The 27127-nt window shown below is 34.0% G+C and overlaps 3 protein-coding genes across 6 annotated transcripts in view; 1 reads left to right on the top strand and 2 right to left on the bottom strand.

Annotated features, from left to right (window-relative positions):
* Window positions 1-361: 361 nt before the first annotated feature.
* Window positions 362-17542, bottom strand: LOC128245508 (sulfotransferase 1B1-like). Of its 4 annotated transcripts, none has more exons than XM_052963700.1 (6): window positions 17414-17542; window positions 7219-7430; window positions 5818-6138; window positions 5179-5282; window positions 4526-4700; window positions 362-725 (listed from the first exon to the last, which is right to left on the bottom strand). In XM_052963700.1, the coding sequence occupies exons 2-6, from the start codon at window positions 7394-7396 to the stop codon at window positions 613-615; spliced, it is 891 nt and encodes a 296-aa protein (XP_052819660.1). In that variant the 5' UTR covers window positions 7397-7430; window positions 17414-17542; the 3' UTR covers window positions 362-612. The 4 variants fall into 4 exon arrangements, with proteins under 4 accessions (XP_052819660.1, XP_052819661.1, XP_052819659.1 ...); XM_052963701.1 differs by lacking the exon at window positions 17414-17542 and adding an exon at window positions 11462-11560; XM_052963699.1 differs by lacking the exon at window positions 17414-17542 and adding an exon at window positions 8466-8590.
* The window catches only part of LOC128245506 (uncharacterized), a 45733-nt gene continuing 34988 nt past the window's right edge, over window positions 16383-27127 (top strand). Inside the window, exon 1 of the mRNA XM_052963697.1 lies at window positions 16383-16403. The gene's annotated coding sequence lies outside the window, so the exon portion shown is untranslated. The remainder of the gene's footprint in view (window positions 16404-27127) is intronic.
* LOC128245507 (uncharacterized) lies at window positions 19364-25406 on the bottom strand. The gene is made up of 5 exons (XM_052963698.1): window positions 23681-25406; window positions 22404-22509; window positions 21927-22085; window positions 20618-20703; window positions 19364-20063 (listed from the first exon to the last, which is right to left on the bottom strand). The coding sequence occupies exons 1-5, from the start codon at window positions 23898-23900 to the stop codon at window positions 19663-19665; spliced, it is 972 nt and encodes a 323-aa protein (XP_052819658.1). The 5' UTR covers window positions 23901-25406; the 3' UTR covers window positions 19364-19662.

Here is a 27127-nt window from a genome sequence, read left to right on the forward strand (position 1 = left end):
AAGCTTGGATAACATTTAAGTCAATAAATGTTTGTGTTAAATAGTTATAATAAATATCGTAAGACTTGTCATGGACTAAACAAAATGGCGGTCATCTTGGCTGTTTTCTTGGTTACCATGGTAACCTTGAGTATATATGCCAGCTGTCCACCCTCGCTAAAAACGAACTTCAGACATCCCCCGACACAAATATACCAAGAAACGCCCTGGACAAAAAATGCACACAAATACCTCTAGGGACTGTACTAATTCTCATGATTTTAACAATACGCCTTTTTACATCTTGTCTTGTTTTCATTTTCATACCGCATGATCTCATGTGACATGCTGTTTTGAAATATAAAGAAGTAAGAGTAGTACGAACGAATTATGGTTATTTATTTTCACAAACAGTTATTATATAATGATACACGTAAGGAGTATACGTAGGTATATATCCCCTAGGTAAAACTATAGATCGAAGATGGCATTGTTCGAACATTTGTTTTTTCCAGCATTTAATCAATGATTAAAGCAAAAAGTTGTATCCAGACGGTACATCGAAACGATAATTCTGAATGTGATAGTATCTGGTGATTAAACGCTGGTAGGAAACGTAGGGCACAGTTGCTATCAGATTGTGTATTGAAACGATAACGCCGAATGTTTCATTTTCTGGTTGTAAACTCGATCAAACTCTTCGTTTTGAGCTACAGTGAACCAGTTCTTCCAATCGCCTACAGCTCCTGTAACATACCACAAACACTCGTTATAAGCATATTTGTGAAACATTCCAACTAAACTCTTATTTTGGACAATGATAACATAGAACCCCTCGTTGTTTTGCCGTCTATTGCTTCTGATTTGTGAATCTGAATTAGCTATATGACATGTTAAAATGAATAATAAAATGTTTCTAATGAAATGATTTGTTTTATTTTTGTTTCAACATTTAAAAACATATCGTAATATTACACAATCTTACAACAAACTGTCACAAGATTGTTTATTAAAACGGGCCGAGGACAAAGCACCCGATTGATATAAAAATAAGTCTAAAATGAGTCATTTTTTTCATTAAAAACAATATTCCATTTCAATAACAAGGGAGTGTACCACCCAGCAAATCAGTAATCTTGCTCAATCCAAATAAAATAATTGCTTAATATCTTTTTTATGTTGAAGTCTTTTCTACGTATAACACATAATACATGACTGAAATCCTACCTTTCCGATACATGTTGAAGTCTTCTACGTATAACACACAATATATGACTGTAATCCTACCTTTCCGATACATGGTGAAGTCTTCTACGTATAACACACAATATATGACTGCAATCCTACCTTTCCTATACATGGTGAAGTCTTCTACGTATAACACACAATATATGACTGTATTCATACCTTTCCGATACATGGTGAAGTCTTCTACGTATAACACACAATATATGATTGTAATCCTACCTTTCCGATACATGGTGAAGTCTTCTACGTATAACACACAATATATGACTGTAATCCTACCTTTCCGATATACTGTGAAGTCTCCTTTGTAAACCACACAATATATGACTGTAATCCTACCTTTCCGATACATGGTGAAGTCTCCTTTGTAAACCACACAATATAGGACTGTAATCCTACCTTTCCGATACATGTTGAAGTCTTCTACGTATAACACACAATATATGACTGTAATCCTACCTTTCCGATACATGGTGAAGTCTTCTACGTATAACACATAATATATGACTGTAATCCTACCTTTCCGATACATGTTGAAGTCTTCTACGTATAACACACAATATATGACTGAAATCCTACCTTTCCGATACATGGCGAAGTCTTCTACGTATAACACACAATATATGACTGTAATCCTACCTTTCCGATACATGGTGAAGTCTTCTACGTATAACACACAATATATGACTGAAATCCTACCTTTCCGATACATGGTGAAGTCTTCTACGTATAACACACAATATATGACTGTAATCCTACCTTTCCGATACATGGTGAAGTCTTCTACGTATAACACACAATATATGACTGTAATCCTACCTTTCCGATATACTGTGAAGTCTCCTTTGTAAACCACACAATATATGACTGTAATCCTACCTTTCCAATACATGGTGAAGTCTCCTTCGTATAACACATAATATATGACTGCAATCCTACCTTTCCGATACATGGTTAAGTCTTCTACGTATAACACACAATATATGACTGTAATCCTACCTTTCCGATACATGGTGAAGTCTTCTACGTATAACACACAATATATGACTGTAATCCTACCTTTCCGATATACATGGTGAAGTCTCCTATGTAAACCACACAATATATGACTGTAATCCTACCTTTTCGATACAAGGTGAAGTCTCCTTTGTAAACCACACAATATATGACTGTAATCCGACCTTTCCGATACATGTTGAAGTCTTCTACGTATAACACACAATATATGACAGTAATCCTACCTTTCCGATACATGGTGAAGTCTTATACGTATAACACACAATATATACCTGTAATCATACCTTTCCGATACATGGTGAAGTCTTTTCTACGTATAACACACAATATATGACTGTAATCCTACCTTTCCGATACATGGTGAAGTCTTTTCTACGTATAACACACAATATATGACTGTAATCCTACCTTTCCGATATACTGTGAAGTCTCCTTTGTAAACCACACAATATATGACTGTATTCATACCTTTGCGATATACTGTGAAGTCTCCTTTGTAAACCACACAATACATGACTGTATTCATACCTTTCCGATATACTGTGAAGTCTCCTTTGTTAACCACACAATACATGACTGTAATCCTACCTTTTCGATATACTGTGAAGTCTCCTTTTTTAACCACACAATATATGACTGTATTCTTACATTTACGATATACTGTGAAGTCTTCATTGTAAACCACACAATACATGACTGTATTCATACCTTTCAGATATACTGTGAAGTCTTCTTTGTAAACCACACAATACATGACTGTATTTATACCTTTCCGATATACTGTGAAGTCTCCTTTGTAAACCATACAATACATGACTGTATTCATACCTTTCAGATATACTGTGAAGTCTTCTTTGTAAACCATACAATACATGACTGTATTCATACCTTTGCGATATACTGTGAAGTCTTCTTTGTAAACCATACAATACATGACTGTATTTATACCTTTCCGATATACTGTGAAGTCTCCTTTGTAAACCATACAATACATGACTGTATTCATACCTTTCCGATATACTGTGAAGTCTCCTTTGTTAAACACACAATACATGGCTGTATTCTTACCTTTCCGATATACTGTGAAGTCTCCTTTGTTAACCACACAATACATGACTGTATTCATACCTTTCCGATAAACTGTGAAGTCTCCTTTGTTAACCACACAATACATGACTGTATTCTCACATTTGCGATATACTGTGAAGTCTCCTTTGTAAACCACACAATACATGACTGTATTCATACCTTTCCGATATACTGTGAAGTCTCCTTTGTAAACCACACAATACATGACTGTATTCATACCTTTGCGATATACTGTGAAGTTTCCTTTGTAAACCACACAATACATGACTGTATTCATACCTTTGCGATATACTGTGAAGTCTCCTTTGTAAAACACACAATACATGACTATACTCCTACTTTCTGATATATTGTGAAGTCTCCTTTTTAAATTACACAATACCTGAACGTAGTCCTACTTTTTCGATACATAGGGAAGACCCCCCTTAAAAAAGTTTGTTAAACACACAATACATGGCTGTATTCTTACCTTTCCGATATACTGTGAAGTCTCCTTTGTTAACCACACAATACATGACTGTAATCATACCTTTCCGATATACTGTGAAGTCTCCTTTGTTAACCACACAATACATGACTGTATTCTTACCTTTCCGATATACTGTGAAATCTCCTTTGTAAACCACACAATACATGACTGTATTCTCACATTTGCGATATACTGTGAAGTCTCCTTTGTAAACCACACAATACATGACTGTATTCATACCTTTCCGATATACTGTGAAGTCTCCTTTGTAAACCACACAATACATGACTGTATTCATACCTTTGCGATATACTGTGAAGTTTCCTTTGTAAACCACACAATACATGACTGTATTCATACCTTTCCGATATACTGCGAAGTCTCCTTTGTAAAACACACAATACATGACTATAATCCTACTTTCTGATATATTGTGAAGTCTCCTTTTTAAATTACACAATACCTGAACGTAGTCCTACTTTTTCGATACATAGGGAAGACCCCCCTTAAAAAAGTTTGTTAAACACACACTACATGAGTAGACACCCACCTTTCCGATACAGAGAGAAGTCCCCTTTGTAAAACATAACATACATCACTTTATATCTACCTTTCCTATACATAGTGAATTCTGCTTTGTAAAAACAGCATACATTACTATAAAGCTACCGTCTGTTACATTGTGAAAGCACATTTGTAAAATACTGCATTCTGTATACATACCTTTCCGATACATGGTGAAGTTTCCTTTGTAAAGCAGTTTTCGTAAATCGTCAGATACCAGTTTGTCCTTTGACATATTTGAAAATTGACATTTTTCTGAGACCATATTCACTAGTTGATCGTTAAAGTCTACTCCAAGGAACTTCGCGAGTCTTTCAATTTCACTGACATTATTCTGAAAACAATAAATTCCAAGATTTTAATTGGTAAAAAAAGTACAATTTAACACCACCACTTGGCCGTAATCCGTTGAAGAGCTGAAATAAATCGGAGTTAAAGACATACAATCGAAACATTCCTTTAACACAATGATACCGCCATACCAAGGGAACTTACTGCTCCTAGTATTTACAAACAAAACCTTAAGAAACAAATTAAGCAAAAGATCTATGTATGCGTTTAAATAAAAAGTGTATGTTTGTGTTTTGACTCATTTTACTTTCAAATTCTTTGCTTTTCGGTTTAAAATCCAATCATATGCCAAATATCCTGAACACAAAACGCTTACTGCAGCAGATATATATGGCTCTAAGTTTTCATAAGTATATCTTACATCAGACGTTACACATGAAATAAACTCATACCACATTTTACTTATACCTTTGCTAAATATTGGGTAATTTTTAAATCTAAGACGTCACAAACAGCATTACCTTCTGGAGTTCTTCATAGTAAATAACATGGACAGGATACGATGGGTTCGCCTTTACAAATGTCTCCCATGACAAAACGTTACCAAACCAAGAGCCATATTCCACTGGAAAAAGATTGTATCATTTACTAATTAAAATATGATTCCTGATAACAGAATACTGATTGAAGAGTACATGATGATGATGATGATGATGATGATGATGATGATGATGATGATGATGATGATGATGATGATGATGATGATAATGATGAGAACAAACACTATGATGATGATGATGATGATGATGATGATGATGATGATGATGATGATGAGGTTGATGAGAATTATCATGACGATGATGATGATGATGATGATGATGATGATGATGACGATGATGATGATGATAATCATGATTATGATAATCATGATGATGATGATGACGACGACGACGATAACAACGAAATTAGTGAGATCCGAAAGCAAGGTAGTTTAACGACGACGACGACAATGATGATGATAACGACGACGACGACGATGAGGATGATTATGATAATGATGATGAAAGCTTACAACGCAATTAGAGAGATCCGAAAGAAAGGTAGTTTAATTGCGTAACATTTTCATGCTAACTTAATAGAAAGGTAGAGGAGGCGCTTACATTTCTCTTCTAGAAACAACTTCAAGTAATGTTGCCATTCCCCATCGTAGGCGTAGCATGTGATTCCCTTGACATGATTGTAGAAGGACACCGCCATATCTTTAGGGTTTCTCAAAATATGAATAATTTTACATTTCTTCTCAAAAAGCTGTTCCGGCAAAAATTTAAAGTCTAAATGCGAGTTAAGAATCCTAGGTGAGGGGATGTCGTTAAGCTCGTTTTGTGGAACGTTTTCAAGCATGTTTTTCGACTTTCTCTTTGGTATTGTCTCAGCTTTTCCCTGCAGCAGCATGCTTGCAATTTCCCATACCCAGTGTGTTCCTGAAATTTGGATAAAACAACAGTTTGCTGTATATAAAAACGTTAATGGGCGTTATTGGCTATTTTTTACATTTACATTTATTGACGGTTTTCAGCTACTGCGTTGTTAAAGTGATTTACTTCTATCTTATTATTGATTGAGATTAACGACATGAATTAGGCCTAAAAAAATACGTCCGTTTCGAGTAACCCGACCTTACCTATAAAAATGCGCCGACCCTAACTATTTTTTCCTGTTTCTGAGCAAAATAAATATTCGTTAGCGAATAGAGAGTTACGAAGGGCGGATAAATGCAGATTTTAATCAGAATTATTGTTTATATGATAAAACAAAGTCAGGCAATGACAGTAATGTAGGAAAGACTGCCATGTGCAAGAAAACACTCTGAACTAACGACAGATTTTGAAAAAAAAATAAAAAAAATAAAAAAGAATCCCTACCTACCCTACCTAGAAATTTTGGGAAGGTTACCCTAAACAAACAATTATTGTTTTTGGCCTTATATAACTTTTCACAACTGACACTAGTGTAACAAGAAAGCCTTAGTAGAAACATTGACTGCTACTGAGCTCGTTTCTGTAGTTTTTCGCATAAATATTGACTGAACTAATCTCTCTGACAGAATCTATCTACGTATAAGTTATGAACAGAAATTTAAAACATTCTGGATTGGCATTATGCCCAAACAAAAATGGTATCATCAAATATATATAACAATGTATTCACCCGAACATTCTAACATAACCAAGCTACACATCAAATGTGTTATTGCTTCGCCCCTCGATTGTAACCTTCGTTATTAACTTTCCTTTTTATAAGGTAGGGGAAAAATGAAATCACTTACTTAAATAAGTGCAAATATTAAGTGACTGGTGGGTCCTAAAATATTTACAGTGATCAACTATCGTCTCATAAGATAGAAATACTGTGTTTTATGCACTTTCCGTTCAAATCCAAAACGGTATCCTTCATAAAAAGCATTGTTTTTTCTATATTTATTCATCCTTTTCGGTAAATTAAACAAATGAATTATTAGTGGTACATTTGTTTGGAGTTAGTTTGCATCTTTAATCAAATACCTGATTTCATTGGGGCTAGAATGAAGACATCATCATCCCTGCATTCAAATGTCTTCAATGCCCTGACCAATTCACCCTCCTCCTCCGCACTGTTGTAGAAGTTACAGATTTTATAACCATCGATGTCCACTAACTGCATGGTTGCCCCACCCTCATCAGTTAGCACAAAGGACGTCATTGTCTACTGCGAGTAATACACGTTCAACTTGAAACTGAAATAAAACACCAACAAACAATGTAGTATCATGATATCATAACTGGCATCACCATTTAAAAAAAAACGTTTGTAGTTTGTTACTTTGATACATATGTCATAACATGTGTAAACACTCTTGACCTGACGTTATAAATTGATGGAGTTGTACGCCTAATATGGCGACGTTGGATGTATTAAATGTTATAAATGATTAAAACAGTATTGACGATATGAATATTATATCACCTACATGGTCATTCGATGTGAGTCATATAATACTCGTTATCTTAATTTGATAAAAACAATCACCAAGATTCGTTTTTTGTTGCTGTTGGTTTTTGTCTTTAGATCAATATTATAATTAATATTTATTCCTTTCTGAATGACCAATCATTAGATATACTCTGAATATTCTACTAAAATATACCACATGAAATGTATTAACACATTATTGTTTCTTGAGAAGATTAAAAATTGTTCACACTAATGTTCATCAGTAAAGTATTTAAAAAAAAAACTGTCCGTTGATATGTACGGCTGTAATCAAGTTTTACAGTGGTTAAATACTTGGCGGTTGAAACAACATTATGAATGCTTTTATCACCTAGTTCGTAATGTCTTTTGCAGCTGACGAGGAAACCAATCTGTTCAGTAGCAAAACAACAAAGCTAAACGATTAAGCGTGGTGCTTGATGTCAGAATGCTTAAAATGTAGGTTATAATCTATAGACTGTATCTACCACTTGATAATTAATCTGGCATTCGTTATACATGTAGATTAAGTTAATTACACATAATGATTCTAAAGCAAGCCCTTGCTATACACATCGAGTATTCACCTCAGTAAAAAGTCAGGTTTCACATTTAAGCATGATATTAAAAAAACGTTAACAACTTACATTAAGAGTTATTTTCATTTATTTCATAATGAAGAAAGAACATCAACATAAATACTACCATTTCTACAAAAGTGGTAGATAGATTATGGTATACAGGTAAACAAAATAAATGTTTAAACGAATACATTTCAAAATAAATGAAATATACGAACCTCAATTTCAAATAACAAAAGAAATCAATCTGGTTTAATCACAATCACAAGTAGCAAAGTAGCAAGTTAATACCAACTACCAAAATACTGCTATCAGTACGTACACAAATCTGACCTATTTAGAGTTTATTAATACATGAGTTTATACGCTTAGAGGTTCACGATATAGCGCGTAGAGATATATATCGTGCATGAATTGGCTTTAAGATAATACGCGGAGTTCAAGCATCAAGATCAATACACTGGTTTCAGCACCAGATCTCCTTGAATACTTGAGTGGTGAAAATTATCTACAAAGTTCTGGCTGCAGAAATTCATCATTCTTTTTTTAGTAAAGCCATTAGCTATAACCAATATTGATTGATAGAGTGAGGCCGGTTTTATATCACTGGTTAAAGATTGTTAGTGTGTATTTGTGGCATACCAATTGATTTTGTGTAATAACATTCAAAACATGTAAAAAGCGCGCACATACAAAACATGACATATTTAACACATAATGCAAAACGTGCAAATGACATTAGGATGAATATAAAAGGCATGCGCAATGTATAGCTAGCTGTACTATATTAATTATCGTAAGTGCATTATGTGTTAAATATGTCATGTTTTGTATGTGCGTGCTTTTTACATGTTTTGAATACTTGATTATTGTTACTTTTAATTATGCGCGCTTTATATATATTTGTAGTGGAGTTGTTAGTTAGTTTGTCTGAATAAAGCTCTCTTTCGCCCTTATCTTTGTTGGTCATTCGTTTAATGTAAGAACATACTGACAAGCTTTAACCATCTTTAATCTGCAGAAGTTAACATACTTACGTATTTTAGTGGTCTACATTATATTACGTAAACTGTATACCCACATACTGGTCCAGCCTTGGTTTATATCTACTGATACACCTAATTAAAATCAATAAACGGCTGACTGCAAAATTCTCGTATTAATTGAATTGAAAAACGTATAAAATAATGCCTTCTCATCGGATAAAATATAAATTTGACCACTAACAATATATAACCATTACTTGAAGAATGATGTCGGTTCTTAATAACAATAGAAGATGAAAACTATGGACCATAATTTGAAAGATTTTGTATATATAAATACACACTGCTAATGGTTTTTAATATGTGACAAAAATGTAATTGCAAAGTTTATAGTGTTTACATATGCTAGATTGAACGTAAGGCAGGCGCTTGATTTTTAGATTAAACTATGCTTATTTCAAGTAAACATCGTTAAAAATACATTTTCTGTTATTTTGAGTATTCTCAAGCGTTTCTGCATTACATTTTGCGTATGTAAGATAATTATCTCGATCATTTCTGGAGTAATTCCCAAATTGTTTTAGTTGGGATGGATATCCTTTAGTTTGATAAGCCAAATAGTGATAAAAATTATTACAATGGTTATTCTTCACATAAACCTGATAATTGATCAATTGTACATAGCTATTATTATGAGAATTGGCAGGAATTATTCACTTTTCCCCTAAAAAACATCATAGACCGTAGTAACGCATTATCCAGTTGAATGGATTTAAAAGGGCTGTACTCCATCTGATAAAATAGCGAAAAAAAAGGAAATTGTCGAAAACTGACATACTTCGATGTGTACAATGCATTGAAACTTATTAACTGAAGTACCACATAGTTTACAATTTATTTAAGTTTAGCAGTTATTTCGTATTTTTCCATTAAAAAGATTACTGGTATGTCTACCAGGTAGAATTCATTCCTTATGCGTGATTGGCTAGTCGGTGTTATCACGTTATATAACCGAGGTAGGAGTATAGCTTAATTATGTCACCCAATGAGAGTAAGCCGTTGTAGCTCAGTGGATAAGACTGGACTGCAATTTTGGCGACACGGGTTCGAACCCGGTCTCTGACACAATGTTTTTTTTTTTACAATTATGACATCAAAGCGTAACACATTCTATTAAATAATTGTCCTTAGATTCGTTACAGAAAAAAAACTTTGTTTGGTGGCAATCTGGTGTACAGTCCCTTTAAGACTGTTCAAAATAGTGTCTGTTGTTGTTTGCGATGTTTATCTCAAACGAGTTGATCACATAGGCATTTGCACAATACGAACAAATGCCTCTTTACCATATGCTTAAGAAAGAAAAAAACATTGACTAAAACTATCAACACGAACATAAACTAGCAATGGAAAGACAGATTCGAATTCTGTCAATGGCGTTGGCAATAAAATATCATTTGATGTTTTTGATAAAGGAAATAACTGTATATGATTTAGGTGTGAGGTCACATACCACCCTCTTGTAAAAAAACATCATTTAAAATAGTTCCGGTTTCTTTCAAAGAAACGGTCTAGGGGGTATAATGTATACACTCTTATTGCGCTTAATTCGCGGGCATTCTATTTTGAGTAATGCAATATATTCGGCATACCCCTGATACTTTAAAACCATCGCTTGTAATTGGTCAAAAGACGTTTCATCGAGTTCAAACGCATATGTACGTTTCAACTTCCATTCCTTAATACAGTGCCTTCAACAATTGCGAATACACTTCGGACTCAACACACTTTAACGCGCTCAACTGCGTTCATAGCCCAATAATGACAGCAATCCCACAATTCATTCTTTAAAGTAAAGTCAATGAAACAAGAGACCCTGCCGCTGTTCAGAAAGCCGAACTTATACCGCGTACAGTTATTTTCGTAACTCTCAGCGTTGTACTTGGATTATCCAAGAGCAAATTTGCAAATAGTGAGTTTAATTATTAACATTAACATTTTTTATAATTGCGGTTTATCTGTGTATGAAGATATCGTGCGGTGCACGGATAACCCATCGGACTTCACTGACGGTACACTGACCAATTATTTCCATACATCGATGAGCCGCAGTACTTAAACATACAATCCTTAAATAGCTCCATTCACAATTAAAAGACTACGTAGTCTACTTGTATAATAAACAAATGGACAAACAAACAAAATAAAACGATAACAGAAGAAAAACTCACAAATAACTCAGTTAAATCCTAAATCCTAATTATGCCTGATGCGAATTCCACAGAATAAAATACCCCTAAATCTTAAGGATTTCAACGTCAGTATATAAAGTCTGCTTGGCCGGTATTCACATCTTACTAGATTTATCTTAATCTGCGAAAAAAAGTCTGTGTGATTTTATTTATTGGATCAATGCCCTGAATATATCATTGATCCAATAATAAAAATATTCAGTACTGCCCTTGAAATGGCACTTGTCATGCGGAATATTGTATTAAAATCGATATAAGAAAGACAGAATAATACTAATAAAATTAGGAGCCATATTTACGAACCGCTTTATCACTCGACACGATGAAGGCCATGAACATTGATTAAAAGCTTTGGCCACGCTATTTTGTTCCAACAAAAATATAGCTGCAACGAGTGGAATAAACTCATTTTTTAAATGTTTCCATTTAGTCTGAGCATAAGCGCCAGTCATATATGAAATTGTTCAGGTTGAAAAGTTCTACCTATAAAAAGTGTATTCGAAAGTACTTCGACGTTTTTAATTAAAGCGTTCGTTTGGAGTCTTCCCGAAATCATTAGAGAGAGATATCATATTGTCACTGCTTCATTTGATGGGTTGCTTTACAAAGAAGCTCGTTGGCATTTCAATGATTTTTAGGGAAAACTTTTGTATTTGAATATTTTTGGTGCGAAAATTGAGACTAAACACACATTTTTGTTATCGGAGAAAACGGGCGGATATTAAAAACATTTAGATATATTCTCAATTTGATTTATTAGGGCGTGTAGATTCGAAGGAAAAACAAAAATGTGAACCACAATTAAATTTTGTGCTTTATTCTAAGAATGATGATATATTATCAACTTGGAAAAGTTTATTTTATTGCTTCAATGTTAAAACTAAAAAAAGCCCTGAAAATAATTACTCGTTATCCTATGGACTTACATGTAATAGTAAAATTTGCATGACGAAGCTCCTGTTTGATTTACGAGCGACATTTCTAAAAAGACAAGGCATAACAGACACTAAACAGATATACGCAACGTGATTATAAATCAACAGTGATTATATATGTATACATATATTTGCCGATAAGAAATGCTGGGGCTTACTTTCTTCTGACACGTCCGTCTGGCAGCGCGCATACATGTAATTACACTCCTTGATACAATCATGATAATGAAATAGACAATGAAATAGATATATTAGGATCATCATTTATTTCCCGCTTCTGCATAAAATCATGCCCCCTTTACCGCACCCCGATCACAGACGGGAATGTTTGGCTGGTGATCGCGGGAAAGGGGATATATGGTATATTTACGAGCAAGAATACCAATGGAAGTTCTTGCCTACAATGGACCAGTCGTTCCAGTAATTCTATTGCAGGTTTCGACTCCAAAGTTAGCAGCTTATAGAATCACGCTCGAGTCCGTTTCCTAGCAAACTCTATCAGTTTCAATTCAGGAGGTCTTGCGACAGTGTCCGTACACCAATCCCATTTGACTATTGCATTGTCCATTTGTTCGGGATGGCTAGATCAAAGCCAAATTCCTCAGCTGGTGTCGAACTTTTTTCTCTGCCGCCCGTTTGGTGGTACAAATTTAGCTTTTTTGTCACCAGAAAAGTCCATGAAGCTAGTTTTTTTTTTGAAAAATTAGGCAAAATCGAGGCCTTGCGTTCATATGACAATCGGGGACTTTTTATGTTTTATTTAAGTAGTAAAAGATTGAATAGACGTATATGTTTGCATTTTTGTGAGGGCTTAGGATAATCTATCTTTCACGGGAAAGCCAGGTATATTTTATGTAGAAAACCCAAATAAAACTCTTTACATATACGTAGGTCGATTCTGAAGAATGCACCAACAAACACCAAAGTTCAGTTTCGAATGTTGACTATCAACGAGCTATCTCAAGCTACGCCTGCTTTATTTTCTGAAGATCGGCAGATTTACTCCAACATATACATACGTGATTTCCAATCTTTAATCAACACTAACGGGTCAACAACACGGCAAACACGATCATGAATACGATGTATTTATAATCATAAAGTAACAATAAACACGTCGGTTATTGCACTGTTTATCACAAACAATGTGCATGCAATAATGTATCCATATCTTAGTTTATTATAAAGTCCGTTATTGTTAATATTTCCGTCAGTTTTATAACAGCTTGCACATAAAAACGCTACCGCAACTACTAGCTCGATCATTTGAAGACTAAAACTTATAGTAAGTATTTTGTTTCCGCTTTGTCCGTTTCCGTATGAAGATTTCAGGAACATAATTGTTTGAGCCACAACTTTAACAACTGTGCAAAGATACACTGAAATTGAAACTGTCACTGTTAGGGCGTCGACTGAATGGCGTCCTGCAATGTATGCGATCTGAAATGGAATGAAGATTATATTCAGTGATGTGCCGGGTTGTCTGGATGAGGCTTCTTTCTTCATATAATACATATGGAAAGAAACGTTATGGGTGTGCATACAATGTATTTTTCCCCTAACCATCAAGATATTAATATTAAACCTAATGTAATTTTATCACATAATGTGATAACAAATTTGACAGGTTTTTTTTTTTTTTTTTTTGGGGGGGGGGGGGTATGTAGGCGTGTTAAAAGTCACGTGCATTAAGAATAAAATGCCCTTCGATTTTAAAGGTTTTCTGTGTTATATATTTATTTTTATTCAAGTGTGTACAAAGCACCTCACCGTTTTATATTGCGTTTATGCCAAAAGTGTTCGTTTTACATGAACAACTGTATTGGTGTATTCAAATATGTATTAGCCATACCAAAGACGATGAGATAGATAATAAATCTATATAAATTGAAATGGCTATGCATTACATTGGCCAAAAATCTCCATCCCCCCATGCATCAAAAATACTTTTAAATAACAATTAATGTGTTAAAATATTATACACCTTAATGTTAAAGCTTAACTTTATGAACAGGGGAGAACACTGTTAATGTGAACGAACAGAATTCATCAGACCTAGTTCCTTTGTTTAACGTAACAAAACCGTATGCGAATATTAACAAAGGGGAGATGATCCAAATTAGCTTCACTTTTTCAGCAGTTCGAGCTAAAGGAAGGTCTCCTCTTAACGTTTTCTTAAACATAATTTTATCATCGAAGGTTAATTTTGGACCTTTTTTAAAGATACTTTAAATGGATACAAATACATATTGCAATCGATATTTTTTTTCGATTTCATTCTTATCATTTCTTTTCTTTTCATCCAACGTACTTGTTTTGTCAAGGCAAACAAGTTGGGAACATAGATATATTTTTAGAAATGTGCACACGTCCATTTTACCATCAAAAATCATATAAATCATTCCATATTTAAGCACTTGTAATAAAGTATTTAATAACATCTTTTGAATCAACAGGGGCAATTTGTTAAAACATTATTTTTTAAAACAAACCATATCACCTTGCCTATCACAGACGACTAAAGATTGAATCAGTTCCAACATTTTTTCAAGTTAATTCATTTGCTAAACCACTTTTTGTCAGGGGATAGGAACAATGTGAACAGAGTATGTATGTATGTATGTATGTATGTATGTATGTATGTATGTATGTATTTCTTTAGACCCTACGGTCAAGGATAACCCGTGAAAGTGCAAGCACTTATTTCCAACGGGGGTCCATTGTTTTTGCTAAAGGAACAGCACGCTGAAGAGACAGTGGTGGGATTTAAGGAAGTCCGGGTGCGATACCCTAGCTCTTTTTCGAAGAGACCCCTTGGTTCCTTTACGTGCTCGGTGTAAAGCCCCGAGGTTACTGAGTACATCACTTTTCTCAACACCCTACCCTTTAAATGCCGAGCGCAAGGCAATGGAGCTACTTGTTCTAACTTTTAACGTCTTTTGGTTTGACGCGGCCAGGGATCGAACCCACGACCCCCCGCTCCGTAGGCGGACGCTTAACCACTATGCCACAGAGAGTAATGATTCTTAATATATTAGTCAAACTTGTATTTCCATTTATCAATATTTCAATTTCAATTCATTTTTTCCAACTTGTGCTTTAACTTTATTTCTTATCAAAGGAAGGCATTTAGTAAGTAGCAATGGTTCACAATGTTATTGTTATTTTACTAAACAACGCAGTACGTTAGAGTAACTTTATAAATGTTATTAGGATCATTTAATTCTTTTCAGAACCATTCAATTCCTTTAACTATATTATTATACAATATTTAATTTATTTTAATCAGCATTTTCTTTCTAATCAAGGGAGGCAATTTGGTAACATTATAACACAGAGTTAAGGTTCTAGTAATGCACTTAATTTCACAACGTCATAAGAACTTTGATGTGTTTCTTTCAATTAATTTCAGTTCAAATTCTGGAGAAAAGTAGATTGATATGCTGCATTTACATTCCGAAGTGGCAATAAATTTTACACTATCAAGGTTTAGGTGATACAATTTGGCATAGTGTAGCATGGTTTTAATGTGAAAACATCTACGAAGATTGAAGTTTATTTTAAGATGGTTTTCAAGTTTTTATCAATATATTGTTATAGGATCAACAAACTGCTTAAGTTCATATTATATATGTATGTTTATACGTGTATGCTGCTTTGTGAACATTTTAGCACTTGGAATGTGGAGTGACAATATGACTGTGTACATGACTTATAATTTTAATATAATAAAGAGATTAAAGACAATCAATTGAACCTCAGTTTGCGTCGCTTGTGACTGTATTTCTGGTCGAAAACTTCTGCGCTTGACGTCATCAGCTCTCCGTCTTCTAGCCACGTCACCAGCCATAAGCATGACGTCATCAGAATCAGTGTTCATCTTTCGGTATAAATGGTATTCAGGACTGCCCTTTTCTCTGAAGCGTCTTTTATCTAACACAAAACGATAAAGACAGGAGCTCAATCGGGATTCATGTTGAAAATCGGTAAGTACATCGCATACAATTATTTAGTAATAATGAGTTGATGACCTGAATTCCAGTGTTGTTGTGTTTAATAAGCATTTATATTTGTATTAAAAGTCTTCTGAATCACAGCAGGGTCATAATTTTTCGTTACCGCTGTGTCTTTTTGACTCACATTTGTATTTTTGTTTAAACCAATAGTACTCTTCAAGATTCGAAATCGATATGTTAATAACAACACGATGTATGCAAATACTCAGATTTTCATAGAAACAACATTTATATATTAAGTATTTTCTAATGCGTAAAAAATAATAGTATCGCTCACCTATTATTCACGTAACCGATCGAATATCCGTATATTTCTTGGCCAACGTATACACAACGTATACACACTGCTTATAACTATAATTAAATTCCGTGCTAACAGAAAACACAAGCATTGCAAAATAGATGCTGCATTATCATTTCCCACTGTTAAAATAAATCACACAACAGAACACATCCACAAAGATAAAGCAGATACCGAAGGACTAACTAAGAAACAATTTTTTTATTATGTAGTCTTATGTCAAGTATGCGAATATTACTTTCTAAGAAATAGCAAGTTATTTTGATAGCGTTTAAACACATGTCGTTTATTTTATTGCTATGTTGTTCGTATATTGTCGTTAATTATCACGAAGGCAAAATCGCTCTGATTCTTGGAGATATGCCATCAAGAAATATGGCTGAAAGAGAAATACACTAGACATATTTGTAATTAATGAAATCTTGATATTTCGATATCTCATTTAACGGTTGAGTCGTTGTGACGTCTTTAACTTATGTCATTTTTCAGAACTTTTCTTTCAATATTTATAAGATTAAAATCCGTAATTTCTAATTAAAATATCATCAGAAACGTTGTACTATAGGAAAGCACATAATTACTTCACGTGCAAGCTTTTGTTTCCATGGCTTTATCTGAATTTTGGCAGACTGCAATTTTAGACAGTGAATGTTATTAAATCAGTTCATCTTATACATACCCTTACACTCCTTTCAAACAATGCTCGCTGATATTGATTGTAGGAATCTCTCAAACAAGATGAGTTTAGCTGCAGGTAATTATCACCTGCCCATGCTTTCTCTCAGTCATTTCCAATAATTAATCCGTTAAATTTCACCTGCATGAGTAACGTACTGGCACTTCCTACAGTATCATAAAACATCGAGTTAATTCCTTAATTCAGTTATGTTCTTTCTTTATGAATCTCATTTGTCATATGTTCGTATATTTACTTGATAATTTCTGCAATTCTTGATCTTCAAAATACGCATTTTAATGATACAAAAAATCTAATACACATGTATAAGCTGTAAATAAGTCTGAACCTTTATGCCTGTTGACATGATAAAAAATCTAATACACGTGTATCAGCTGTAAGAAAGTGGGCAACTGTATGCCAGTTCACCCCATAATTAATTTGATGTCAAATGATATAATTTAATGTAAAGATAAAGAATATGTAAAAGATGCACTCTTACTCCCAAATAAGATATACAACAATTAAAACAATTGTGTTAATATACTAAAGAGGATGAATAAATATCGGAAACAATGGTTCTTATAAAGGAACCCGAGTGTAATTTGCAGAAAAACACGGTATCTCTACCTTATGCGATAATAGTTGATCACAGTAAATATTTTAGCATCACCAATCATTTACTGTTTTTGGCGTTTTTAGCTATTAAAAACTTAGTTACAATGTTGTGATCAGTAATATTATTTCCATAAATGCATTATTTAGTAAGTAGTTAAACGTTTAGCACTCAATATTTATGTTTGTTATGCATGTGTATGCATCGATATTGAATAAGAGTGTCCCTTTAATACAATACCAATAAAAATATTGAAAACATGCTGTTTTTGGTCTTGAAAGATTGAAAAGTCAGTCATTCTGCTGTCGACCTTAGTTGAAATAAAGAGCAAAAAAATTAACTGCTATAACTTTATTTGTAATGTATTCTCGGTCATTTGTATTTCATATTAGTAATCAGTAAGTAATTATTTATGATCTTTCAAATGACAGCAAGTATATGCTTGATGTCAAATTGGCAATCTACAGCAAATAGAGCAGCCGCAGTTCGAGGTAGCCCGTTCTATATCTGTAGATCGTCAAAAACTCAAACTTATTTGGTGTTTGTTGGTGCATTCGTCAGAATCGACCAAAGTAAAGATAATAAACAAACAAATCCTCAATTTTCATCGGCTCACACAAAAAATGCAAGCATCAAGCATATGCTTCCTTTTACTACTGACACTTGTTTAACAAGTAGGCATTGATAGACTGAATATCATAGCAAATATAGACTGAAATGTACACTAAAATGATATGTTCAGTGCATTCGTCAGAATCAACAAAAAACTAATGAACAAAAAAAAATAAAAATTCCTTGATCGTCCTTGGTCCACAAAAAAAAATGCAAACATCATGTACAATTAATGAACATAGAATCTTGAAATATCCTCGATGGTCATTTGGCCTACACAAAAATGCAATCACCATGTAAAATCAATGAACTGGAATCTTAAAAAAATCCTCAATCGTTATTGGCCCACACAAAAATGCGAATACGAAGCATCAACATTTAACATTTCAGCATTTAGCATTAGAACGTTTTACGTTACAACTATTCGCTTGGAATTTTAGCATCGGTATGCTACTGTATGAATAACTGCCCGGGATTTCTCTTTTCTCTTCTGGGCACTACTTTCCCTACTATTTTGTATTGAACCAAATGTATCTTCCAAACAGAAAAAAAGGAAACTACAGGTTCAAGGCATTTGACTTTCATCTTTTCAATCTCACCAAGTCCTACTATGTTCAAATCATTTTTACAAATTACGAAGTGAAGACTAGTAAACTTATATTTTTTTATTATTTTATAGTGACTTGGATTTTTTTCAAATAAATAAACCGCCAGTGTATCTTTCTCAAAATTTAATGGGAAATAGAAAAAATCAACTATAATCGTCAACATTTGCATTGAAATAGTATAATTTCATATAAGATACGCCCCGCTCGAAAAAAGTTATAGTTTCAATTTAGCATATTTCATGGTTCATATCTTACATCAAACATAGTATAAAGTCATTCACAACATCTAATAAGAAAGGTATGTCACAGATTGCGCTGTATGTCACTGAACAAGTTAATGTTCACCAGACGTTAAAATAACTGTTTATCATTGAATAGTGTTCGCCGTACCATTTCCAAGGAACCAAGAAACGTTTCTATGCCTGAACAGGCGCGTGATGGATACTATGATCGTGGTCTGGATGTCCATGATCGTGTATTGTCAGTTCATGGTCTCTATTCCCGTCCAAACCATCTAATGTTAAACCGGCCAGCACATCAACGGTGCTAGTTTCATTTCCAGTGTTTGATTTCGTTTTCTCAGTGGTCAATTCATGTTTGTGATTTACGGCCTTCTTATTGGTTGTTGATTTGGTAGTATGGCTGTGATTGGTTGATTTTGTTATTTTTGGAGTCTTTGTTCCGTCCAATTTGATTTCAAGGACTGTTCCTCCGAGTTTTCTGGGGGTTTCTTTCTTGCGTGACTGCTGCTGTTGTTGGTGTAGATACATTAGCCAACGGTACCAAGCCGCAGTTGCTGTCGGATGGATGGTGGTGTCTGCAGATAAACATTTTAGACACTTCGGTTATAAATGTATAATATCGAAATCAGAAATCAATAAATGTAACTTTTAACTGGTAGAAAATTGTCGTTATTCCACTCAACGGTCGCATTTAGAATGCTTGGATATAGTGCTTTCATGTCTATAGTTTCAGACTTGTCCTGATGGAACTACGCTAATGAACGGTCTTCACATATTGATAGATCGTGTTCTTGCGAACAGTTCCAAATGTTACTGATACGCTTCTGTGTACCATTGTATGCATATAGGTACACTATAATAGTGCTCACACTGTGAGGGACAAGTTCATCGGGATCGTTTTGTGAATCCTTTCTTGTTAAATAAAACGTGATGACAATTGTCAGTTAACATTACCACATTGTTTTATAAACTACTCTACTTAACCCTACATTTCATGGGAAAACAAATGTGGATAATCGAAACCCATACGCAAGGCTATTCAAGGAATATTATTCAGGATATCTACACGTACGTTATATTTTTACAACGGTACACCCTAATTTTCATAAATATTCTAAGCATAAGTTACCAGCGGCAGTCTGGTAGCCAGTGGGAACTAGGTGATCCGAACGGATGTTGGTCCAGTAGGTGTCGTAGTTAAACACCCCAGTGGCCCTGAAAAGAAAAACAACCATGACTGTTGCAAATACTATTTTTATAAATGTTGTGGTAAACATTTGAATCATCGGGCTGCTGATTTGAATCTGCTTGATATCAATAACGCATAAGTGTATTACCACCGTTTCGCAGTCTCAATTCAAGAACATTTAACAAGTGTAGGTATGCCAATCCAGGATATTGGCAAACATATTCCTCAATTTTCAACAACAATAACTTCTAAGCACTTCTCAAAGGACGTACACGGTTATGTGTATCCTTATGTCTGAATATATTGATATGTTTGACATACTAAGAAAACTTTTGATATGTTTCATAAAGGAAACAAAATTATGACTGTTAAACAGTCTTTCGTTTGGTTTTTGGTCTAAACAATAGTTATCTATATGTAATAATACATCGCCTTATTACAAGTATACAGGCGAAAGGATCGAAGGCATATTTTGTATATTAGCTTGGCTTACGCCAGGGGCTAGCCCTGTATATTGGTTGTACTACAGGGATTGATTTTACTACAAGAACTGGCCTTGTAGATTAGTTGTACTAAGGACTGGCACTGTCAATGGTTTTACTACAGGGATTGGCCATGTTAATGGTTTTACTACAAGGACTGGCCCTGTCAATTTTTTTACTACAGGAACTGGCCCTGTCAAATGTTTTAGGAATTGACTTTTACTATTTGGATTGGCGCTGTATATAAGCTTGTTTTAAAACCCTACGCCTAACATAAACTTAAATAAGAGACACACAACATCGCTCGCAAGGAAGCAGACATAGATTGCAAAGATGTTAAATATCGCCATAGATAGTTGCATCGGTACCATCTGCGAACGGTAAGTGAGTTAACAAGGAGTTAAAGACCTAGTTTAAGGAAAGTTTGGCATGACAATCCCCAGCTGTGCATCGCTAGCAAATTGTACTGATGTCACAGTAGATGCCAATTGCCTGTGTATTTGTTTATTGGTTCAGGGTCATTTAGGGTCCATTTCTATTGTAAAACCTCTAAAACTGCACAGCATGATACTCAGATCAGAGATCTGATAAGACAATTAGGTAATTTGATTAAGATTAATACATAAAGGTTGTTTACTTTACATGTTTGTTTTTGTTGGTGTTGTTGTTTATTGTTGTTGTTTTTTTGGGGGGAGGGGGTCACTTATAAAAAAAATAAACTAGGCCTTTCAGGCACATCGATGTAACTGTCATCTTAATGGTCTTACAAGAACTGCACATTTCCAGGGTTGTATGTCTCCGGGGCAACCCAGACTACGGAAACACTGGCTCTTCCCCGAGTGTTGGAGTGCGTTGCGCCCCCTGTTGTTGATCTATACGTCTGTTGGCAAATTGACGGACGCTCGTTCATCGTCAGGTTCTCAAATCTGTATTAATATAAATATACGCACTATAATCACTCATGCATGTTGCCATTTTAGTTAACTTTTAATAACCCCATTTAAAACAACCATACAGGATGCTATGATCGCCATGAGCGTCCTCTCCAGCTCAGTCAATATCGACGCATCAGAATTATACCAGAATTACTTAAACAACACCATATTGTTCGTACGTCCTTTTACTAGTTTTTACAAGCTTTCTATTTTATCTTTGTTCGAATGGACGCGGGCTTATAGTGGCTCACAAAAAGCATATGTTACCTTGGCACTTTGATTTATAACGATTAAATGTCTTATACCAACCTTCCAAAAGCTTCCCTTCTCAAATCGCGGATGTGGATGTCCGCTTGTATCGCTTGGATGTAAAATCCTCTCAGAGGCCGCTCCGGTGTGCTCGAATAGAGCGTGACTGAAGAGGAGATGAAATATTGGTAAGATTGTTTTATGCAATGCTTCGTGATATTGTGGCATACCTTTGCCTGTAGATGACTTCTCTTTAGGCCGTGAAAAGGCAGTTTTAGGGCGCTCGAATTGAACGTGATTCCTGAACAATAGAACAAGAAATAGTGGGAAAAATTGTTTTGTTCGTGGCTTCGTGATATTGCGTAATACCCTCGACTGTTGATGTCTGCTTTCATAGCGTTTAAAGGCCCATCCACAGCGCACGAAAAAAAAACGCGTTGACTTAAAAAAAAATATAAATAGTGGTGAGATTGTGTTTAAGCATGGCCTCGCGATATTGCGACATACCCTCGCATTGCTTTAATGGCGTTGATAGGCCGCTTCGGTGTGCTCAAAAAGAGCGTGTTGACTGAAGAGAACAAGGCGAGTGGTAAAGAAATGTTCGTGGCCTTGTGATATCGCGGAATATCCTCGTCTATGTTTATGAATGTCTGGCGTGGATAGACCTCTCCAGGGCGATCGAATAGACCGTGTTGACTTAAGAGAACATGAAATAGTGATAAGATCGTTTTGCTCGTTTTTTTGTGATATCGTAGCATACACACGCCTGGCCGTCGGATGGATCTATGGAGACAACAAGTAATAAATGTTTTACTAAAACATACGCAGTTACTTCCCTTAACAACCAAGACTTGGATGAACAATTTGTTCATAATATTCATTTATTGAGTAACATTTCCGTGCATTATTTATACACTTATTATTGTTCAATTGTAATGTATATGATTGGCAAAATATACATAACTATAACCTCTGTTTAACCATTCCTATACATGAACGAAACTTAGAATAGAATATACATAACACACATTTCAGACTCTATTTCACTCGGTCTAATAAAGTTGCCCGAAATAGTGAAATCGTATAACAACAAAGGTTACATGAATAAATATAATAACATGTTAAAAAGTAAAATTGTTTTTCTTTAATGATAAATCTTTTTATTAATCATCCTGAACAAGTTTTACATTTGTCTGCTTTCTACGTGCAGTTTAAAGGAAACATCTTACGATATGAACGAGCCATCCTAATCTTGTCACCAGAGACGTATAATAATATAGTTATATGTTGTAGCGTTGTTTATTGCAAACGGTCGCAAAAAAAACGCGTTTTCTAACCTGTTACCCTATCCCCTGGCTGGAACGACGCTCTATCCGTCCGAATGCGGTATGGGCTTGACGTTGCCGGTTGGGGCATTATGATCCCCTCGTGGGTTACGTTTATTTTCCGCGTGTGAAACGTTGAAGGGTCTTTGCACGAGAAATCCGGGGCCCCGTGACTGAACCCATAGCACGTGCACGCCAATCCCATTAATGTTGACAAGATCAAGACATACATAGTAGGAAATATAGTTTTTTTTATAAATAAAACAAGTAAACGTTAATTAAACATATATCCAAAAATTAACTATTTTGATATGACTCCGATTCTTTCCTCTAATTCATAAACATGTTTATTGAATCAAATATCTAACACTTTTTCCCTTTTTTACGCACTACCTTTATCAAGCACTCCACATTAATTAATATTTGTTTCGTCTCGAGTTATAAAACACTGACCAATGTGACTAAGTACGTCCATGTATCGTACATGTCCAATTAAACCGATCACTGGTTGTCACTTTATTGTCCGTGCACAGTCCTTCTTGACAGTCTTTATTTCAATTAATCACGCCATTAATTAATTGCAAATGCTTTTTGCGTGGCTGTTGCGTTTATAGGTCATAACAAGGGTGATTTTTGTTCGTCTAAAATGAATGCATGTGTAACAGTTTTTTATCACTACTGTATCGATTATAGTGTATCTTAAAAATCAGTGAATTTGACTAATGATTGCCTGTTGTTGTTTTTTTACGTATATATTTGAACTAGCAACAATCACCTACATTATTATATTTATTTTCTATAATGATAATGTAAACCCGCCATTAATTCACCTCTCAATAGTGTGTTCAAATGTAAGAATATTGAGTTTTCACATGATTTACTTAAATGTAAACTGTGATATGATAAAAGAATATTGAGTTCAGTAGAATTGAGAACATAATTATAACAAATTCCTATGCTTTAGAGAAAAGATTTTTGTTAATTCTTTTACGTGTTTATGTAATGTAAATAGACTGTAATGTGTTGACAGTGATATCCCTTTAAGTGAAAAACGACAAAATCTTTTTGAATAGATTTATTTATGGACTCGTTCTGAAATCTAACTTGAGAGGCCCCGTTTTGAAAAAAAAAATAAAAAAATCTTCAAACTGCACTTACAATTGTCTTTTAATTTGAAAATTTGGTTTCAAAAAAAAACAAAACATTTTTTATTCAAAAATGATAGAAGCTTCATGATTCATTATAACGTCCGTTCAACATTTTAACAAAACATCCAACAATCAAATTGTACTGCCTTGAACTCGGCATAAAGCGCAATAATGTTCTTTAATTTAATTCCCAAATCAAAACATAAAGATACTCGGGACTGCATACATCGGCAAATATCAATTCAGTTAATTGATTTATACTAAAGTTACGCCTTTGAAAGCATGGCCGATGATTTTAATCATTTTAATGGATTGAAGTTATCAAATTGTGGAATCAGTATGTGAAGGCAATGCCGACATTTGATTATGTTACATAATAGTACGAGGAGTTAAAACTGCTGGAATTATCGTGATTAACAGGAAAAAAGGTAGGTCCAAATTGTTCGTGACTTAGTATTCATTTAAAGCTGCACTCTCACAGATTTACCGTTTGTACAACTTTTCTATTTTTTGTCTTGGAATGAGCAAATTCTGGCGTTTTTATCTGCAAACCACTAATATAAGACTGCTGACAAAAGATCAAATCGCAGATTTTCATATTTCTGTTTGAAAAATAATGTTTGTTGGCTTAAACCTTTATGAACGGTTTAAGAAAAATGCATAAAACATCAATTTTTGAACTTAAATATAAAAATCTGCTATCTAATTTTTTCTCAACAGCTTTATATAACTCGTTTCCATGGATTTTCGCAAAAATTGGTTCGTTCCAAGACAAAAAGAAACGTTCAATCTGTGCACTAATTATTTTTTCGCATGTATGTATGTTTAAACTACCTATATTTAATGAACTCTAACTCTTGTGGTGTTTTTGATGCATTGATTAAAAACGATCTATGTAAATTCAATGAATAGAAAATTTGAAAAATCATTGATTGCCTTTGGACCACACGAAACTGGAAACTCCTGTGTAACTGTGTGTTACAAAACAATTGTGTAAATTATTACCGCCGACGATAAGGAAAAAAAAATCCGCCTTCACTTAAAAATAACAATGTAGGTTGATGCATTTTTGTATGATGTTGAACTGATTTCACTTTAACAATCAAAACAAAATTAAAACATGATGTGTGAAATGATTTTACATATTAGCGAGATTTCGGCTTTTTTTACTAGAAAATTTATGGCCACGTAGCTATTAATTGGAAAACATCATACATAAGGCTTATATATCCGTTAATATGTTGCTCATCCCCTACTTACATTTGAACCGTATACTCCACCACTTTTTAACGCCCTTTTCTGTATACGCTCGAGTATTATGATGGTGATTCTAGTATGTATAAGAAAAGTGAACTTAATGGATTATATCAAGCGGTTTGGTATAAAAAAAAAGCTTTAAAAGACTCAAGACCAAATTGTGTGCATTGAAAGGTAGTCGATGGTGATATCAATTTAAAGTTCATCTCCGTGACATACATTGCATCCCAGACGAATCCATTTAGTGGATTTTTCTAGCAAACCAAATTAGTTTATATGAAAATGTATAGTCCTTGTCAGTTTTACCCTCATTTCTTTTTCTATTATACTAAGCTAACATAACATGGCATTTTGTATTTGTCATTATAAATTGAATGATCTACCATATGGCTCATGAATTTATGTAAGTAAATATGGGTTTCGGCGCATTCTTTAAGAGTTTATGCTGTCCCAAAAAATAAAAATGTTTAAGAAATGCACGCTACTGGTATGTTTTGTGATTTTCGTGATTCAGAATTATCATTGATTAACGACAATTGATATATTTTTATTTATATACCATATACATCTGTTACCTACTAAGTGAAATGTTGAATTCATATATGAAAATGCTTTATATGTTATGACTATATAGTTCGTTGGTACACATCTTATAAAATTCAATTATCATATCCTTTGTATTTCAGCTGCTCTGAAAATATTATCATACATTGTAAATATTGTTTCTTTATCATTTTACTTAGTTAAGGCTAACGTTTAGAATTTAATTTTTAAATTTATTTAAAAAATCTTCATACATTATAATAGTTTACAATTTACAAGTTTTCATATGATAAGTCCCTGTTCTTGACAAATAGAACATAAATATTTTACTTAACGTTTGACTGTCCATCCTCAACATTAATTTTAACAATGTTTAATACAAATTTAAAGGGACTGTACACCAGATTCGCACCAAAAAAAGTTTTTTTCTGTAACGAATCTCAGGACAATTATTTAATAAAATGTTTTACTCGTTGATATCATATTTGTAAAAAAGAAAACCAAAATAAAA

The sequence above is a fragment of the Mya arenaria genome, chromosome 9, assembly GCF_026914265.1.
Source record: "Mya arenaria isolate MELC-2E11 chromosome 9, ASM2691426v1".
NCBI lineage: Eukaryota > Metazoa > Mollusca > Bivalvia > Myida > Myidae > Mya > Mya arenaria.

What these genes read in the sequence shown, in the direction of transcription:
- LOC128245507 (XM_052963698.1), bottom strand. Translation starts at nt 23,900, where the DNA reads ATGTATGTCTTGATCTTGTCAACATTAATGGGATTGGCGTGCACGTGC. An exon ending in GCCAGGGGATAGGGTAACAG is followed by an intron (nt 22,510 to 23,680) that starts GTTAGAAAACGC and finishes TCTCCTCTTCAG; the next exon opens with TCACGCTCTATTCGAGCACA. An exon ending in TGGCTACCAGACTGCCGCTG is followed by an intron (nt 20,064 to 20,617) that starts GTAACTTATGCT and finishes GTTTATCTGCAG; the next exon opens with ACACCACCATCCATCCGACA.
- LOC128245508 (XM_052963700.1), bottom strand. Translation starts at nt 7,396, where the DNA reads ATGACGTCCTTTGTGCTAACTGATGAGGGTGGGGCAACCATGCAGTTA. An exon ending in TCTAGCCCCAATGAAATCAG is followed by an intron (nt 6,139 to 7,218) that starts GTATTTGATTAA and finishes TCCAAATTTCAG; the next exon opens with GAACACACTGGGTATGGGAA. An exon ending in ACTATGAAGAACTCCAGAAG is followed by an intron (nt 4,701 to 5,178) that starts GTAATGCTGTTT and finishes TATTGTTTTCAG; the next exon opens with AATAATGTCAGTGAAATTGA.